General features: G+C 42.8%; 3 protein-coding genes and 1 long non-coding RNA gene across 5 annotated transcripts; 2 read left to right on the forward strand and 2 right to left on the reverse strand.

Annotated features, from left to right (window-relative positions):
* The first annotated feature begins 1,274 nt into the window (after window positions 1-1,274).
* Window positions 1,275-4,800, forward strand: LOC109772462 (D-cysteine desulfhydrase 1, mitochondrial). Its single transcript, XM_020331147.4, has 10 exons — window positions 1,275-1,643; window positions 1,827-1,892; window positions 1,997-2,191; window positions 2,279-2,389; window positions 2,771-2,862; window positions 3,368-3,457; window positions 3,595-3,652; window positions 3,723-3,836; window positions 4,105-4,202; window positions 4,407-4,800. The coding sequence occupies exons 1-10, from the start codon at window positions 1,410-1,412 to the stop codon at window positions 4,609-4,611; spliced, it is 1,263 nt and encodes a 420-aa protein (XP_020186736.1). The 5' UTR covers window positions 1,275-1,409; the 3' UTR covers window positions 4,612-4,800.
* A 274-nt stretch (window positions 4,801-5,074) lies between these two features.
* On the reverse strand, window positions 5,075-6,318 carry LOC109772478 (universal stress protein PHOS32). The gene is made up of 4 exons (XM_020331160.4): window positions 5,975-6,318; window positions 5,747-5,856; window positions 5,507-5,625; window positions 5,075-5,406 (listed from the first exon to the last, which is right to left on the reverse strand). The coding sequence occupies exons 1-4, from the start codon at window positions 6,150-6,152 to the stop codon at window positions 5,316-5,318; spliced, it is 498 nt and encodes a 165-aa protein (XP_020186749.1). The 5' UTR covers window positions 6,153-6,318; the 3' UTR covers window positions 5,075-5,315.
* A 1,295-nt stretch (window positions 6,319-7,613) lies between these two features.
* On the forward strand, window positions 7,614-7,846 carry LOC120966586 (uncharacterized). Its single transcript, XR_005760626.3, has 2 exons — window positions 7,614-7,690; window positions 7,791-7,846. It is a non-coding gene; the product is annotated as an uncharacterized lncRNA (long non-coding RNA).
* A 2,540-nt stretch (window positions 7,847-10,386) lies between these two features.
* On the reverse strand, window positions 10,387-15,025 carry LOC109772479 (desmethyl-deoxy-podophyllotoxin synthase). Of its 2 annotated transcripts, none has more exons than XM_020331161.3 (2): window positions 14,076-15,025; window positions 10,387-11,146 (listed from the first exon to the last, which is right to left on the reverse strand). In XM_020331161.3, exons 1-2 carry the CDS (start codon window positions 14,964-14,966, stop codon window positions 10,526-10,528), a joined length of 1,512 nt encoding a protein of 503 aa, XP_020186750.1. In that variant the 5' UTR covers window positions 14,967-15,025; the 3' UTR covers window positions 10,387-10,525. The 2 variants fall into 2 exon arrangements, with proteins under 2 accessions (XP_020186750.1, XP_073358483.1); XM_073502382.1 differs by lacking the exon at window positions 10,387-11,146 and adding an exon at window positions 12,510-12,744.
* Between the last annotated feature and the right edge of the window lie 2,394 nt (window positions 15,026-17,419).

A 17,419-nucleotide genomic window follows, 5' to 3' on the forward strand; every position in this document is an offset into this window, starting at 1 on the left:
CTGTCACCTTCTGAAAGGTGCTATGTTCGAGCTCTCCGGTGGCATTCCTCCTTTGCTGAAAAAACCGGTCATGGCTCGCTAGTTTCTCTGCAATGTGCCTGAACAACTCGGTGCTCATCCTAAATCGGCGCCGGAAGTACGACTCGGGGTACACGGGATTATCCGCAAAATAGTGCCTGATCAATCTGTTGTGGGCATCGATCCTATCCCTCCAAATTTTCTGTCGATCCATAACCGAACCACCGTGCTTCGTTTTTTTATTGATGTGCATAGCTAGGATCATTGCAAGATCCTTCTCCTCTTCCATATCAAGTTCTTCTTCGGAAGAATCATATGACGAACTCATCTACAATGTTCAATTTAAACCAGGCTATAAAAACTACAAACAACATGCACCAAATTCATGTAAAAAATGTGAAGTTGAAGCAATACATACCTTGCGGGCGTTTTTGTCGAACACCCTGCGGGCGCCGAGCGGCAGTGGGTAGCCGGGCGCTGTTCGTCGGAGGATTGCCGCGCGCGAGGGGCGGTGGTGACTAGAGGGAGACGGAGGAAGCAGCGGCGGCGCGGGGATAGGCCGAGAAGCGCCGGAACGGTCGCTGAAAAAAATGGGGTGGCGCGGGCAGCAGCGGCGCCAGCGGCTGGATGGGGTAGGTGGAGTTGTGAGCGGGCGCTCGAGTGTCCAGCGCGCGGGAGCGGGCGCGGCAATAAACGGCGCGCGATGGCGTTTCGGCCCGTGCGTTGAACTAGTTGTGCCGCGCGCGGTTTTGCACCTTCGCTTCGCTGGAGCGCCCGGAGCGGTAGCGCGCGCAAAAAACACTAATTTTTCAACGTGACACTTATATAGCGCGGCGGTTGGAGATTATCGTTTGCGTCGAGAATGTCGTTTTGGAGGCCGACCTCCATGGAGCCCTTTATTTTTGAAAAATTCAAATTCAAAATTTTATGTTTCAAAAAATTCAGAAAAAATTATGCGTATATGTAAGGATGTAATCCACATGTGCGTAAAAATTCATGATAAATTACCTTGAATTGCGACCTGTAAAAAAAGACAAATTCATGGCATGAGAGAATGAATAGTATCATGTGTTAAACAGCCCTAGATTTGTCTTTTTTGCACAGCCCTCATTTCAACGTATTTTGCCCTGAAAATTTACACACATGTGTGTTATGCCTTCATGTATAGCTGTGTTTTTTTTTCAGAATTTTTTGAAACGTAAAAATATGAATTTTGAATTTTAAATTTGGAGGCCTCATTGGAGCTCGGTCACCAAAAGGGATTTCCAGTTTGCGTCCCCAAAAGAAAAGATTATCGTTTGCGGACTGTCAGTGGCACGTGGGCAGCGGGGCTGGTACAGCCGTCTTCCGCCGGCCCTGCACTCGAGCGTGCGCGAATCTGTCAATCCCCCATGCTCCTGAGACCGGCCCTCCCCGTCGCCGTCAGTTCCACTCTCCCACTCTTCTCCCATCTCGCCGCCGTCCGCCGTCGGTGCTCAATCGCCGCCACGGGCATGGCAGGAGTCTCCGCCGCCTCTCCCGCCGCAGCACAGATCGGCAGCTTCCTCTCCAAGAAGCCCTACGCGCCGCCGTCCTGGGCCTCGCACCTCGCCCTCGCCCCATCCCACACTTTCTCCCTCGGCCACGTAAGCTTCCCCGTCTCTACCACTGGAATACCCCTACTTGCTCTAATGACTAATTGACGCCTCCCAAGCTGCTTAGATTGATTACTCAGTGACTTTAGCCTTTTTTATTTACTACTGTAGATATCGTCTGAAAAAGTATCAATCATGTGTAATTCATAGTTTTTTTTTTCGGATTCCTAACAGTTCCCAACCCCGATTCACCAATGGAATCTGCCAAATCTGCCGGAGGGCACTGAAGTGTGGATCAAGGTGCTGCACGAACCACACTATTCTGTTCATTTTCTAGTAAGGATAGAAGATAGAATGCTTAGTGGCATTTGTGTTCTGACAAGGGAGCTTTGGTGACACTGTAGCGGGACGATCTGTCGGGTATGCAGCTGAGCGGGAACAAGGTCCGGAAGCTCGAGTTTCTGCTGTCAGATGCCGTCGCGCAGGGTGCGGACTGTGTTATCACTGTCGGTGGTATCCAGAGCAACCATTGCCGAGCGACGGCAGTGGCTGCCAAGTATCTCAATCTTGACTGCTATTTGATACTGCGTACTTCCAAGGTAACCTGTGTCCTCTTGAGGTGGAATTGATAGAATACTGTGTCGTAATGCAGTTGGTTTGACCTGATTTTGGTTGGACATTTTCAGCTTCTTGTCGATCAGGACCCTGGTTTGGTTGGCAATCTCCTTGTTGAGAGACTGTTGGGCGCGCACATTGATCTTGTCTCAAAAGAAGAGTATGGGAAAATTGGCAGTGTGGTATGCTCTTCTCCATGGTGTATCCTGTTACTGCTTTGAGCTTTTCATACCTCTGTCAGCTCATGTGTAGCCAAAGCGTTGTTTATACATGAATGTTACTCATTATCCATGCTTGATCAATTATCTTTGTTGTCAAAAGATCATCCATCAAGTAGCTCGCGCAGCAGTGTTTTTTTGTACTTACCAGTGTCATCCTTTTCTTCCATTGAGATTATTTATGTCACTGCCTGTTCGTTGGTTGCAAGTAGATAGAAGGCTTTGTAACTGCCCGTTAATATTTCTTCATTGGTTGCTTTTCCTTCTTTCTGATTCTTTTCGTTATGTTTGGAGCTTCCGCATTGGTTACGAGGTTCCTAACCACACATTGATTTGTTTTTATAGGCTTTAGCGGACTTGCTTAAAAAGAGGCTTTTGGAGGAAGGACGGAAGCCATATGTGATTCCTGTTGGTGGATCCAATTCACTTGGAACTTGGTATTATCTTATATTTGATGCAAACTGTTAAACTACAATACCATTTTTCTTATTTTCCGTGTTTATAGCATAATTTGATATTTTTTCTACTATCAATGGCTTGGTATCTCTCTCAGTCCGTTGCGAACATAGTTATCGCTATGTTGAAATTGACATTAGTGTCACAATTTTATATGTTTGGGAATTGTCTAGACACTGAAACTGACGGATCTCATTTAAGCAAGAAGGTCTGGGTAACATAGCAATACATCATATTGTAGCTAACCACTGGAGCGTAGGATACTATGAATGGTGACTTACTGTGTTCAATTTGCAAACATAGGCTAAGGAAAATGTAGTGTACTATATCCAGAATGTGTAAAAGGGAACAGTTAAGATTATAAGATTATGTGCTTCTAAAGAGATGGGTTGGAGTTCAAATAGGTCTCATAAATTTATACAAATGATATTCACTTCAGAATGTCGATCCTATGTTTGTAACATACGTTGCGTCTTCCTTTTATAGGGGATATATTGAAGCAGTAAGAGAGCTTGAGCAGCAAATTCAATTATCTGGTGATGTTCAGTTTGATGACATTGTTGTTGCCTGCGGCAGGTATTTCATCAGCACCTGTTATTCTGTCCTTTTCTATGGAGATAGTTGTGTGTGTGCACTCACTGTTGTGTCATGCCTGGATCCCAAAAGTTGTGGCATTGACACTTCACGGCTTGATCATATTGAGCTTTTTGCAGTGGCGGAACTATTGCTGGTCTTGCTTTAGGATCAAAATTGAGTAGCTTAAAGGCAAAAGTATGAACTTTCTTTGGTTATTTTCTTACCCTGTCGAAGTTTAAATACTAATTATCCACTTGTAGGATAGGTCCATGCATTCTCTGTTTGCGATGACCCTGAATACTTCTACGATTATGTTCAAGGCCTGATTGATGGACTACAATCTGGCTTGGACTCACATGATATAGTCAGCATTCAAAATGTGAGTGTATTTTATCTTTCAGCATTACTCCAAAAATTACATGCAGTGTGTTGTTCCATGCACCACATCCTCTTATTATGACCTTGTTTATGTGCATATGACATAGTTTTTTCAGCATCTTGTTTGTTCATTTCTTATTTTCTTTAGAGTGCTTGTTTGTTCATTTGATAGTTCACCTCTGAGGGAATTCTACTACAGAGTACACTCTATGCAAGTTGGTCGAATTTGTGAATATTTTGCTTGCTCAACTGCAACTTCTGCTTGACAGGCTAAGGGCTTAGGTTATGCCATGAACACAGCTGAGGAGCTTAAGTTTGTTAAAGATATAGCTACAGCAACAGGCATTGTGCTTGATCCAGTCTACAGGTGCAATACTTTCCTTCTGTGTGGGATGTGACATCTGATTCGATATCATCTATGCTAGTTCTTTTGTTATAAATAAGAAATAAGAAATGTTTTTCTCTGTCAAGTTAAGCCAACATTATCAATCCTTCCAACAAATTCAAATTCATGAATAGATCTAACATTTATGTTGCTTAATGAGGATATATGTGCTTTCTTTTTCTTCAGTGGGAAGGGAGCATATGCAATGCTGAAAGACATGGCTGATAATCCATCCAAGTGGAAAGGGCGAAAAGTCCTCTTTGTCCACACAGGTGGCCTTCTTGGGTTGTATGACAAGGTTGATCAGATGTCATCTTTGGCTGGGAGCTGGCGAAGAATGGATCTTGAAGAATCAGTCCCACGCAAAGATGGCACTGGTAAGATGTTCTGATTGATATGCTCCAGAAACCGCTCCATTATGGGCTGGAGTTTCAGAAATGTCATTCATCTTAAGTGTATATGCTCTTACATTTGTAAAAGAAAATTCAGAATAGACAGCTAGCATGGAATGTTGATATACAAGAATAAAGTGCATCGTTCTGCCATTTGAAAATAAAGCTATCTGTATTGCTTATTTAAATACCTTCTGTTTCTTTTATGTCTTATGTAATCTTGTGTTTAGTTAGAAAAATTCAAACTTGGATATTCCAGGAGACCTAGTTAGCAGTAGCTGTTTATGCCCATTCATTCTGATGCTATACATCAACTGCCATGTATAAGGCCCCAGCTTCCGCTGGGTTTCAGTGAGAAGCAACCAAAAGAATTTGGTTCATAAAAGAAACCTTCCACTTTTAGATGCTCTTCAGAAACTCGAGTAACAATTCAACTTCAGCGGGCCTGCCTAGTCATGCACATAAACGAAAATGCACCACTGAACAAGTCTGTAGGCATTTTTTTTCAAATAGTATGTAAGAAACAACAGAAATGTAGTATAACCAAGAGATAACAGAGGAGAACACACTGAGATTGCACTACAAGGATAGCAAAGGTTCCGAAAAGGCAAAATATCACTATTGTCTTAAATAGCACCATTTGCCCGTACGCCGACGGACCAATGAACACGCAAACTAGGCCATCATTCTAGAAGCGACATCTTCAAGCAAGTGATCCATTGGGTCCACGCACCACTGTGACGGGGCAGGTTGCATTGTTGACGACATAATTGCTGACGCTTCCAAGGAGTGCCCTGCATCAAGGTCCAAGGAGATGTAGAAATATGAGAAAACTCTGATTAGCCATGAACTAGATTCTCATAGTTTACTCGACAAAAGTTTCAGATGTTCTACCTTTTTAAGGGCCCTAATCCCCTGCAACCAAGCACAACAGAGTCGACCTTGAGATCATCTACTGCCTCACAAAGTTTCTCCCTTGCATCACCCCAGTATATTTTTGCTAGTATTTCCACCTGATCCAACCAACATGGAATCGATCTCTAATTAGCAGCCCATTTTCATTGCCTGAACTGGCCTTGTGAATTCAACATAGATAATTGTATGGATGATTCAGCAGTTGATGCAGGCTATTACCTGCTTGGACTTGGACTCAGCCTGCAGGATCTCCAGCACCTCCTTGTCGGGATTGACCCCGTACCGCGCCTGCACGTTCATCTCCATGAACTCCAGCAGGGGGATCAGAGCTTCAGTTGCAGGTAAAACCACAAACGACGGTGTCAGTTGCAATCTTTGCAAAACAGAAAAGAGTTGAGTGCGCTACACAACAGAACAGAACAGAGGATTCAGTGTCTTGAGACATACGTGAACCGGTGCTCTTCCAGAGCCCCTTGTGGCTGGCGTCTGCTCCCTTGGGTAGGACGTGGATGAGGATGATCCTGTCGCCGGCCTTCACCAGGTTCTCGACCACCCACCTCATCGCCGCCTTGCTGGACGGCGAGTAGTCCATCGCGAGGCCGATGGTGCGCTTCCCGGCCGCCATGTCCGCGAGAGTTTCTGGACGAAGGTGTCGAAGGAAGCTGTGGAACCAAAGAGCAGATGTTGAGAGGTGTAGTAGTAATGCTTGGTGCTATTTCTGGGTTAAGGAGGATTGTGCCCCAAGCAGCGGTATTTAAGGTGGTTGGATTGGATGGAGTACAGCAAAATAGCCTCTGGTGATCGCGAAGTTGCAGACTAGGTTGGCTTTTGGTTTTATTCCCCTTTTTTGGCAGAAAGAGGGGAGGGTGGTGGCTTTATTCCTTGGAGCAAAACTGTTGCTCTGATGGATTCTTTCCTTTTCCATGGCCGCTGGGTCCTTGCCAGATGGGCAAAGCTATGATGGTAGATCGAGGTCCAGAAGGCTCTCCGGCCATCTGGAAAGCTCGGGAAGGGAACGGAACCGCTTCGTCTTCAAGTTTAGTAAAACTCCGGCTGGAAATCAATAATGTTTCCAACTGTAGATTTCGGCTGTTTTAAATGTGGCGTACAGGGGGTGAGAGTTCCCCGGTTCGACTAACAGAGGTTTTGGAAGTTTTCGGGGCGTGGTTTGGAAATCTATGTGCTCTTTTGCAAAAACTGGGGGTGTCCCGGCGGGGCATCGTGTTCTTTGGTTTTGTTATTTTGTTATTTTTATTTACTCTACTAGATATAGACTAGTTAGTAACCAATTACCCATGCATCGCTACGGGATATAAATATTCTAGTACGTTGGTCTGTGATTTATTTGTCCATATTAATATGATTATATTTGTCCATATTAATATGATTATATAAATAAATGCTTATCAAATCCTGTTCATATTAATGTGATTGTATAGATAAATGTTTATCAAAATCCGTCCATGGTTTACCCATCTAAATAAATTTTAGGGTTTTATTTGGTATAATTGCTTATTTGGTAAAAACTTATTGGCCTGTGATTTACTTGTTCATATTAATGTGATTTTTTTGTGAGGCATATTAATGTGATTGTGTATATAAATATTTATAAAATCATGCCCATGATTTACTTGCTTAAATAAGAGTCACTTATGGGCTTATCAAAGAAAAATAAATTTTATTTGGCAACTCAATAAAAGATGGGATAATTAAGACTGTTTTCAAGGAAAAGTGGTGAAACAATTAGAGATATTGGGGATAAAAATCAAAACGGAGAGAGGAGAGAGGAACGCATGTAAGGTTGGATGAAGCACTTCTGACATTAAAGAATACATACTCCTGTTTTTTTTTGATGTAATACTCCTGTTCTTTTATTAAGCAGTGGAGGTAGAGACAGAGTATAGATATAGAGATACATAGATAGAGATATAAAGATACATAGATAGAGAGCTGTAGAGATAGAGGATATGCTAGATAGCTTATTTATTTATTTATTTATTTTGCGAAAAGACTAGACTAGATAGATGGTGGTGCGTATAGGGGGAACCGGGGAAAGCTCACTGCTAGCTTGTTTTACCCTTTTGAAGGGCGTATATGCTTCGGTCAAGTGGAAAGGGCAATAGCCAATGGACGAAGAAAGTGAAACAAAACCCGCTTGCAAAGGTACAAAGAAAGTGAAACAAAACCCGCTTGCAAAGGTCAATGTGTGTGATTGGGGTTGATGATGCTTGTGCTGATAACTCCATGTACAATATCCACCCAGATGAAGAATCTTTGTGAATCAATGGTTGGATGGTTAGATGAACAATGGTATCCTCAGCCCACCGGGGTAAGTCTCGGTGCTTGCATTTATTCTTGAATTTATTTCAGGATTTTCGGCGATGCGAATTCAGTGAGAGATGTTCCCCTCGACTGCGAGACGTCTTTGATGACTTCGTAGGGTGTGTGTGTATTCATAGGGATGAGTGTATGCGCGTATATATGAGCACCTGTGTATGTCCGTGTTCAAGCAAAGAGATGAAGAACCTTGTATCCAGGATAGGATTTTTGAATTCATGATTATGAATTCCATAAGGCACCCCGCAATTTTTTTTTACATAAGGCGATAGGAATTAAGATGGCGCATCACTCCTTTACTCAAAAGAAAGAAGGCGCATTACCCATCGAGCAAAAGCAACATGGCCCGCATGGTTAGGGGGGCGTGTAAAAAGGTACTTTCGGCATTGGGGCTGCTATATCCTTGTTCAGCTTGCAGGCCTTGGGGTATCAAAAAAAAAAAAAGAAAACTCCCCCTCGGGTGCGACTATGTCTCGCTCAGCGAGTAAGATGGCTACCATGTATGCGGGCGGTCGCGCTGACGTCATGCTAACTTTGTTTTTTCTTTTAAATTCTATTTTAAATGGATGTATTTAAAAAAACTTAAATTTACTTAAAAGTCTAGAAACTATGATTTTGAAAAATGTTAACACAGTATAAATTTTTTCGTGCAATAAAGTTGATAGCTTTAAAAAAAATGTCCGTGACAATGAAAAATGTATATGAGTTTCAAAAAAAATGTATGTGGACTTTTTGAAAAATGTGTATACGATGTAAAAAAGTATTTTGCGTAGTATAAAAAATGTTTCGTACCACTTAAAAAATGGAAGTGACATTTTAAATAAATGTAACCATATTTCAACAAAATTCCTGTGACATTTCAAAAATGTTTATGCCATGTAAGAAAATGTTCATGTAGTTTCAGAAAAACGTTTATTTGAAAAAAAAATGTTGACCATGCATTCAATAAAGTGTTAAAAACATGTAATAAAAAATACATCATGTATTTGAAAAATGTTCAGCATGTATCAAAAAAATGTTTTACTTGTACAGTAACACTTGTACTCCCGTGCTTTTATTTTGTTTTCATTTCTTTCCTTATGTGTGTGTGTCTATATATATATATATATATATAAATTTTAAAAAACTTTTGAACCATTCGAAAATATTCATACCATTTAAAAAATGCTAATCATGTATTTGAAAAATGTTTAACCTGTATAAAAATTGTTAGGTGTATACAAAAAATGTACAATGTGTAAGAGAAAATGTTGATCATGTATTTGGAAATGTTAAACATGTATAAGAAAATGTTTCATATGTTTACAAAAATGTACAACATGAATAAAACAGATGGACATCAAAACGTATATGTGAAAAATATGTTAATCAATTAGTTGAAAAATGTTAATCATGTATAAGAATTTTTTTTCTTATCTATAAGAAAAACTTCTAATTTGAATGAAAAAGTATACATCAAATCATATATCTGAAAAAATTAATCATGTATTTAAAAATGTTAAACATGTATAAGAAGAATATTTATTATGTATAAAAAAAGTACAAACTATATGAAAAAAGTAGACATCAAAACATATATCTGAAAAAAGAGAATTATTTATTTGGAAATTGTAAACAAGTATAAAAAGTTCCTACTATATACAAAAAATGTACATTAGGTATGGAAAAAAGTAGACCCCAACACATATATTTTAATAAAATGATAATCATCTATTTTAAAAATGAGAAAGCTGTATAAAAAATGTTCATGTTGTATACAAAAAATGTACAGCATGTATGAAAAAGGTAAAAAACTAGAGAAAAGCAAGGAAAACCAAAGAGAAAAAGAAGAGCGAAAAAGAGAATACGAAAAACTGATGCAAAACAGTGAAATATATTGAAAAAATAAAAGCAAAGGAAAACATGAAAGAAACTAATAAAACCGAGTAAAAAGGAAAAATACCCGAAGAAACCGATACAAAACACTGAAATAGTGTGAAAACCAAAAGAGCTAATAAAAAAACAAAGAAATCTAGAGATAAAAAATGAAAAAAAGCCTGAGAAAACGATGCAAAACAATGAAGCGAGCATTTAAATTCAACATTTAAAAAACACATTATTTTTCGCTTGTAACTATATTTACTGTGGGGGATTGAGAAGTGCAGTTACTTGGCGGTAACCGAATTTACCAACCAGTGACCAAAATCTTGGGTGAACTTCCATACAAAAAGTGGATTTCCCGACAAAAAATGAACCTCTCAACTAAGAAGTGAACAAGAGAAGTGTTCACCTCTTTTTTTTGCTAAAGGTTATAAATGTGTGTTTGGTGGGGTTTTGTCCATTATATTGATGCAAACATTGGGAGATCAATAAACGATGTCCTTAAAAAAATCCCCTATGGTAGATGTGTTAGGGAGTACACAAAAACAAATATTTTGACCATTATTGACGATAACCTTTGTCATAGATAATATCTACAATTATTCCACGAGTAAGACATTATGAAAGATATTTTGCCAAAAAAACTAAAAGGTGGGTAGGTGTTTATTGTGAAAGACTACATGTTATTTTTCTTAAATGTGTACATTGAACTGTACTTTATAGAAATACAGATTATGATTACATAAGGTACATATATGTGAGCTGCTTACATTAAAGAGGATGTGGTTCGACAAATGTTATTCATCTATAGAGGGGGACACGACGAATGGGACGCAAAAATAGCTCGGCCTTCCTTCGAACAGTTGCTCCAAACACCTCTCTCATGTCTATTTTCTTTGGGTCAACTCTGGGAGGTAGCTCCCAGTCAAAATGGTAAAGAAGGCTAGCCAACGCAATCTCAATGTTTGCATACGCAAAATTGATCCCAGGGCAAACCCTCCGCCCAATACCGAAAGGAGTGAACTCGAAGTCTGCACCTCTAAAGTCAGCAACACCCACGCCTTCGAACCTCTCTGGCATGAACTTCTCTGGCTCATCCCAATACTTTGGGTCCCTAGAGATTGCCCATATGTTGGTTAGCAGAATCACTCCCTGTGGTACATCGTATCCTTGAATCTTATAGTCTTGCAGGCACAATCTAGGGAAGAACGGAGCAGGAGGATGCAGTCGCAAGGTCTCTTTAATAATTACCCTCAGGTATTGCATGCCTTTTAGGGAAGCCTCTTGTACCGTGTCCTGTCCGGTGAGTACACAGTCAATCTCAGATTGCACCCTTAGCATCACACTTGGGTTCGCCATCAGTTCAACCATCACCCATTGCAAAGTAGTAGTTGAGGTGTCAAGTGCTGCACCGAAAACATCCTGCGAAAATGATATAGTCACACAAGTTGCATAAGGTTCTAGTCATAATCAGTTTTATTGGTCCTATTTCCCCTTTTCCTTTAGTAGATAACTAAATATTAAGTGCGGTTTGACTAGTCAAATTCATGCTTTGACTGTGAATCTCACATACAATATTTAGTCAATGGTTAAAAAGTAAAATATTATTGTACTACGAATTAATGAAAGAAAGAATTTAGATACTCAAAATACGCCTTATATTTTGGAGCGAAGGCAGTTTTGTTATTAGGGTTCCGCTTCGGTAAATCTCCTTTAAAAAAAATTAAAAGGGTAACCTCGTGTTTTACTATTTTCTTTTTTTGAAGCTCGTCTCTCCGCGGGAAAAATAGAGGGTCCTGATAAGTTCCACACGTGTGGCACGAATCAATTCTGTCTACACGTGTGGGCTGAAGGAAGTAGGGCCAAATGTCCTTCTAGTCACTCATTGTGAAACATCAGCCTTTTTATTTCTTTCACACAAGCATGCAAGCAGGGACAAAAAAAGATGATGTCAGCGGAACCTTTTGAGTTTTTCAAACTTTAAAATGTTTTATCTCTTAAATAAAAAATCCGATTGAAAATTCGTTTTCACCATTAAATCTGTCGTGACAAGGACTTCAAAGCTAAATCTCATATCAATATGTTTCGACGATATTTTTTGGCGATCAAAAGTTGCCATGTCTATTGCACATAAATTGCCATGGTATTTACACTGAAGTTGACATGATATGTTTTAAATATTTTTTCTTCTATGTTTAAAGTAAATTTTGACATATTATAGAAAAAGGAATTAAGAAACTAAACTTGCCATGGAGAATTACTAAAATTTGTCATGATCCATGAAATAATTTTGACATGGTTCATAATTAAAAAGAAATCCATCGTCAATTAATTTAAAAATGCATAGTCAATGACTCAAGTTTGGCATGAACCAGAAACTAAAATTGCAATGGTGAATTACTTAAGTTTACCATGATACATGCACTAAAATTTGCCATGATTCATACAAAAAATAATTTCCATGGTCAAAATACTAGAATTGGCATGGTCAAAATACTAAAATTGCCATGATGAATTACAAAAAATTGCCACGATCCAAGAATCAAATTTGTCGTGGTCAATTACTAAAAATTGCCATGGTCAATTAATAAAATCTGCCGTGAAAAGTAGTTGAAATACAATGGTAGCCTTAAATCTAGAAGAAAAAATCGACGAAACATATCATGACAACTTTAGTGTAAACATTATGGCAACTTTAGTATAACATCATTGCAACTTTTGGCCAAAAAAAGTCGTCGAAACATATCAATATGAGATCTAGTTTTGAAGATCTCTTGGAGACGGATTTAACGATGAAAACGGATTTTTTTATTTAAGAGATAAAACATTTTTAAGTCAAAAAACAAAAAGATTCGCCAATGTCATGTGTTTGAGGTGGCAAAATGGAAGGTAATAAGGGCGTTTGGACCATGTTGCTTCATGCCACACGTGTGACAATTATCATTTGGGAAAAAAAATATACTGCTCGTTCGTCTTCCACCACCATCTTCATGAACACAACCAGCATAGTCCACCACCATCTGCGAAAATGATATAGTTACACAAGTTGCATAAGGACTTTGCCGCAGTAGGCGAAGATGGTGGTGGGCAGGGAAGGCGGTCCCCACCATGACTTTTTTGCTGCATTTTTTTGCTAGAACATTTTTTTTGATTTTTCTGCATATTGAGAGGATGATGATGCCGCCACCGCCATGATTTTTTAATATTTATGTTTTGTTGGAACCACTTTTGATTTTTGTTGCAGTAGGCGACGATGGCATTAGAGGCGGCGACGACTGGGCGCTATGTTTTTGTTGCATTGGTTTTTAGCTGGAATCATCAATTGTTTTTGCTACAACCAGCCGAAGAAGAGCTGGAGCTGTTACGGAGGCACTGCGCCTGGGCACGACGGTGTCGACGGCGAGAAGGTGTCCATCAGAACTACAAGCAAGCAAGGGCGATGTAGACGCATCTGGATGCGAAGGCAGAGGCGGGAGGACGCACGGGGAGGTAGAGGCAAAGGCAGATGTGGGAGGACGCACGGGGAGGCCAAGCCGTATGCTGGGGTAAAGTCAATCCCGTGCGGGAAGGGGGGGGGGGGACGGGGACGCCAGATTCAACGGCTGTAATAGCTGAAGTAGGGTTGCGCGGCGACTGACCCAAATTTGGGCCAGTCGACCGGCGCCTAGTATCCGCCTTAATGAATTCATTAGAATTTTAACTAGACCGTCATACTCTATCATGCGAAGGGGTATCTTTTAATCTCCATCACTGATTAATACCGAATAGTGACTTTGTGGAAGAAGCAACATCTTTCAAAGTGCTAGACAATTACTTCCTCCATTCGACCAAAACGTTGAGGTGTATTAATTTTTGAAGTCAAATGCACTTATGTTTGACTAATTTTTAGAAAAACAAATATCAGTATGTACAATACTAAATATGTATGATCACTAGATTCATCATGGAAAGTATTTTCATATTTTTATATTGTAGATATTGATATTTATTTTATAATCTTGGTCAAATATACTTCTTACGTTTTTATTTACTCCACATATTATCTTTGGTCAAAATCAAACTTTATAAACTTTGACAAAAATTATAGACGAAAATATTAACATATAGAATAACAAATCAATACCATTGGATTCATTATTGAATATACTTTCACATCATATAGATTTGTTATTGTAAATGTTCATAATTATTTTTAAACTTGGTCAAACAATATGAAGTTTGACTTCAGTCAAATCTAATATGCAGAGTAAATAAAAATCGGAGGGAGTACAATCTCACTTTTATGAAAATTGATGCACCTTGTGTTAGAGAGTAATTGAAAGGTTCGAGTTTCAAGACCATGAGAGCTTACTATGAGCAGTGCCCTTATGACTCCGTCGGTTAGGGCAACTCGCATATTGCCTTCTTTCTGGATCCTCAGCAACACATCGACCATGTCCTGTTCGTCATCTCCATCTCTGGCTGCCCTCCTCTCCTCGTGACTCCTGAGTATGTTGTCCATGAGCCGAAACATCTCTTGACGGTGCCGCTCCGCCTTGCCACCATTGCGCGGCAGGAGCCGAACTAGCCGCGACGAAGGGAAGAGGTCCCGGAGGTCGAACAGCGACGACAAGTCCACTCCTTGCTTAACGTTCTTCATGAACGCCACTCTGTCCGGTAGCCTGTCCCCGAAGATGGCGCGCACAGCCGAGTCTGTCATGAACTCGTCGAGCCGCTTGTCGATGTTCACTAGCCGGCCGTCGGACATCGCCTGAAGCGACGAGACGAGGCGAGCCGCCTCCTCCTCGCGGATCCGCCAGAACGCCTCGACGCGCCGCGCGCTGAGCAGCTCCGTCATGAGGATCCGGCGAAGGAAGCGCCAGTGGTCGCCGTATGGCGCGAAGATGATCCCCTGGCCATGCCTCGAGAGCTCGTCGATGCCCGGGCTGCTGAGCCGCTCCGAGAAGTTGGCCTCGTTGCCCTTGTATATCTCCCTTACCGCCTCGGCGGAGGAGACGACGATGGCCACGCGCTCGCACACCCGGAGCTGCATGAGCGGGCCGTGGCGGAGGGAGAGGTCGCGCATGGTGCGGTGCGGGAGCCCGCGCAGCAGGTGGTGCAGGCTGCCGATGATCGGAAGCTGCCACGGGCCCGGAGGCAGCCTCGGGCGAGTCTTCTTGGCGCGTAGGACGACATGGAGGAGGAGAGCCAAGAACAAGCATGAGCCGAACTGATAGTAGTATGGCAGCGTGAAGTGCTCCATGTGCGGAAGGGCGAGAGCGAGTGAGAGAGGCGCGCATGTACTGCATACTAGTAGACGGAACAAGGGCTCTATATATGGTCCTCGCACCATGCATGATGCGATTGTGGTGGTTAGAAACGAAATAAATATAGCAACAAACCAAATTAAAGGCATTATTCCTCTTGTTTTAGCTGTACCAATTAATATTCAGAGTTTGGAAATGATGTTCTCCAGCTCTGCTCTCAGCTTTCTTTGGGACTTAATTACTTCCTACCATCAGCACAACCTCTACCCGCCCCTGGCTTGACGTTGAGGGAGAGTGACTAATCAAGCGTGATAACCAAAGCACAAGGATCGTCGTAAAGTTTATGTTTACTCGTCATCTCTCACTAGCTAGTCACTACACAGATTGCTTGCTGGGACAATAAGTTACTCTAGTTGTTAGGTTTAGGTTACCGGGTCACTGAAACCATTTCTATTCTGATGATTTTGGGTAGAATCATAATTCTGACATGCTAGATCACAACGTATTATATATACTAGCAAAATCCCCCGCGGTGATATGCTTCGCGTCCATGGGGCACATGATGCATCGACACGTAATACTAACGAGTGCTGGTGAGAGGAGTAATGCTACACTTGCGTAGAGGCAGTTACGTTCTTTAGAGCATCTACAGCCGGGCGCCCCAAACCGGCCTCAAACATCCGGGCCGCCCTCCCGGTCACTGACCGGTCACGATTTTTGAACTAGATGGACGCCTCAAACGGGCCTCAAACGCCCGGGCTGGCAGGCATTCTTCATATCCAGCCTAAATATGGGGCAGATATGGGGTGGCCCGAGCAGGCCCGGGTGCGTCCGCCTGACAAGGCCGACCCACCACCGACCCCACAGACGTCCCACAAAAAATCCCATCCGGCTCATCGCTCTGAAACCCTAGCTCACTCACTCTCCTCTCTCGCTCCGTCCTCTCCTCTCCCCGCACCGATTCCGATCGAATCCGGCGCAATGTCGAGCTCCGGCAACCACTCCGACTCCGAGTTGGATCCGGACTATGAGATTGCCCTCCGCATCGCCTTGGAGCGGTCCAAGGTGGAGACCGGGGGTAGCTCCGGATCCGCAGTCTCACCGTAGCCGCAGCTTCCCCGCCGGCTCAGCTCGGACACCGGCGCTGGCTCCTCCTGGCCCGGGCGCAGCTCGCACAAGCGGCCTGCGCAATCAGCGCACCTCCCCTACGCCGTCCCCTGCCCCCGCCAGCTGCTGCTCCCCCACGGGGGCAGTGGTGGGTGCTTGTGCCCGCCCTGCCGGCCGGGGTGTGCAAGCTGGAATCAGAGGCGCGCGCCGCCCGCTGCGAGCGGCAGCGGGAAAGGGAGAGGAGGGAGGCGGAGCAGTCCGTGCGCCGCAACCGCGGGATGCAGGCGGAGCGCAACAAGGACGCGCGGCTCCTCGAATGGGTCTACCACCGGTCGCTTACGACCGCGGAGATGGAGGCGCGGTGGCTCCGGCGGAAGAACGCCAAGGAGCTCCGAATTGCCATTGAGGAGTCCGAGCACAAGGCGGTGGAGCCAGCGGCAGAGGCGGCTTGGCTCACGAAGCTCAAGCGGCAGTAGGGCGGGGAGGTCTAGCGGCTAAAAGGGCTCATCATCCTCTCCGACTCCGACGGCGACTCCGACGACTCGGACGATCCGCCACCAGCTGCCGACGCCTACAACTGCACCGGCGACCGGAAGGGCAAAGGGCCGGCGAGGAAGTGGTGAATCTCCACCGTCTCCATTTTCAGTTTCTAGGTTTTAGTAATGTAGTTTAAATTTGACCGTCGTTTATATGAACTATGTGAACTTTGGTGAACTTTTGGACATCCGGCGGTGATCTTCTGGTGACCGGAATGTGCATTTCCCTGTTTGATTCCATGTCTGTGTGATGATCTACGTTCTTTTTATCTACGTTCCATGCTAGTATGGATATGAGGGACCGGATATGAGACAAACAGATGTGGACAACATGATTTGAGGGTTGCCCGGTCAGTACCCGCGGACGTGGACGTGCCCGGGCGCGTCGGCGGCCATTTGAGGGGCCGGATTTGTAAAGTCCGGCTATAGATGCTCTTATGCTCTTACGTACCAAGCAACGTGGATGACCAGGATTGGCGGGGGGGGGGGGGGGGGGGGGGGTGGTCATAACTTTACGTGGATGTAGTATTATCAGAGGATGGGATTAGAAAATATCATCTGGCGAGGTAGAATAAACCCATGTGTTAAATTTCCAAGATTGCGTTTTCTTACTTTTAGTCTTTTAGTGCTAATGCATCTGTAGCTACTGTGATAGAAAACAATATATATGTATGGGGTGTAGTGAAATGTACTACTTGTCGTAGAGATATGTCGTATAGAAGAGTTTTTTTTTTTGAATCGACAAGAGCTCTGCTATTCATATAGAAGAAGAGAGTTTTTTATATTATTAGAGAAAACCAAACAAG

The sequence above is a fragment of the Aegilops tauschii genome, chromosome 6 (genome assembly GCF_002575655.3).
Source record: "Aegilops tauschii subsp. strangulata cultivar AL8/78 chromosome 6, Aet v6.0, whole genome shotgun sequence".
NCBI lineage: Eukaryota > Viridiplantae > Streptophyta > Magnoliopsida > Poales > Poaceae > Aegilops > Aegilops tauschii.

What these genes read in the sequence shown, in the direction of transcription:
- LOC109772462 (XM_020331147.4), top strand. Translation starts at nt 1,410, where the DNA reads ATGCTCCTGAGACCGGCCCTCCCCGTCGCCGTCAGTTCCACTCTCCCA. An exon ending in ACACTTTCTCCCTCGGCCAC is followed by an intron (nt 1,644 to 1,826) that starts GTAAGCTTCCCC and finishes GATTCCTAACAG; the next exon opens with TTCCCAACCCCGATTCACCA. An exon ending in ATGGGAAAATTGGCAGTGTG is followed by an intron (nt 2,390 to 2,770) that starts GTATGCTCTTCT and finishes TTGTTTTTATAG; the next exon opens with GCTTTAGCGGACTTGCTTAA.
- LOC109772478 (XM_020331160.4), bottom strand. Translation starts at nt 6,152, where the DNA reads ATGGCGGCCGGGAAGCGCACCATCGGCCTCGCGATGGACTACTCGCCG. An exon ending in CTGAGTCCAAGTCCAAGCAG is followed by an intron (nt 5,626 to 5,746) that starts GTAATAGCCTGC and finishes TGGTTGGATCAG; the next exon opens with GTGGAAATACTAGCAAAAAT. An exon ending in GGATTAGGGCCCTTAAAAAG is followed by an intron (nt 5,407 to 5,506) that starts GTAGAACATCTG and finishes ACCTTGATGCAG; the next exon opens with GGCACTCCTTGGAAGCGTCA.
- LOC109772479 (XM_020331161.3), bottom strand. Translation starts at nt 14,966, where the DNA reads ATGGAGCACTTCACGCTGCCATACTACTATCAGTTCGGCTCATGCTTG. An exon ending in TCATAAGGGCACTGCTCATA is followed by an intron (nt 11,147 to 14,075) that starts GTAAGCTCTCAT and finishes TCATTTTCGCAG; the next exon opens with GATGTTTTCGGTGCAGCACT.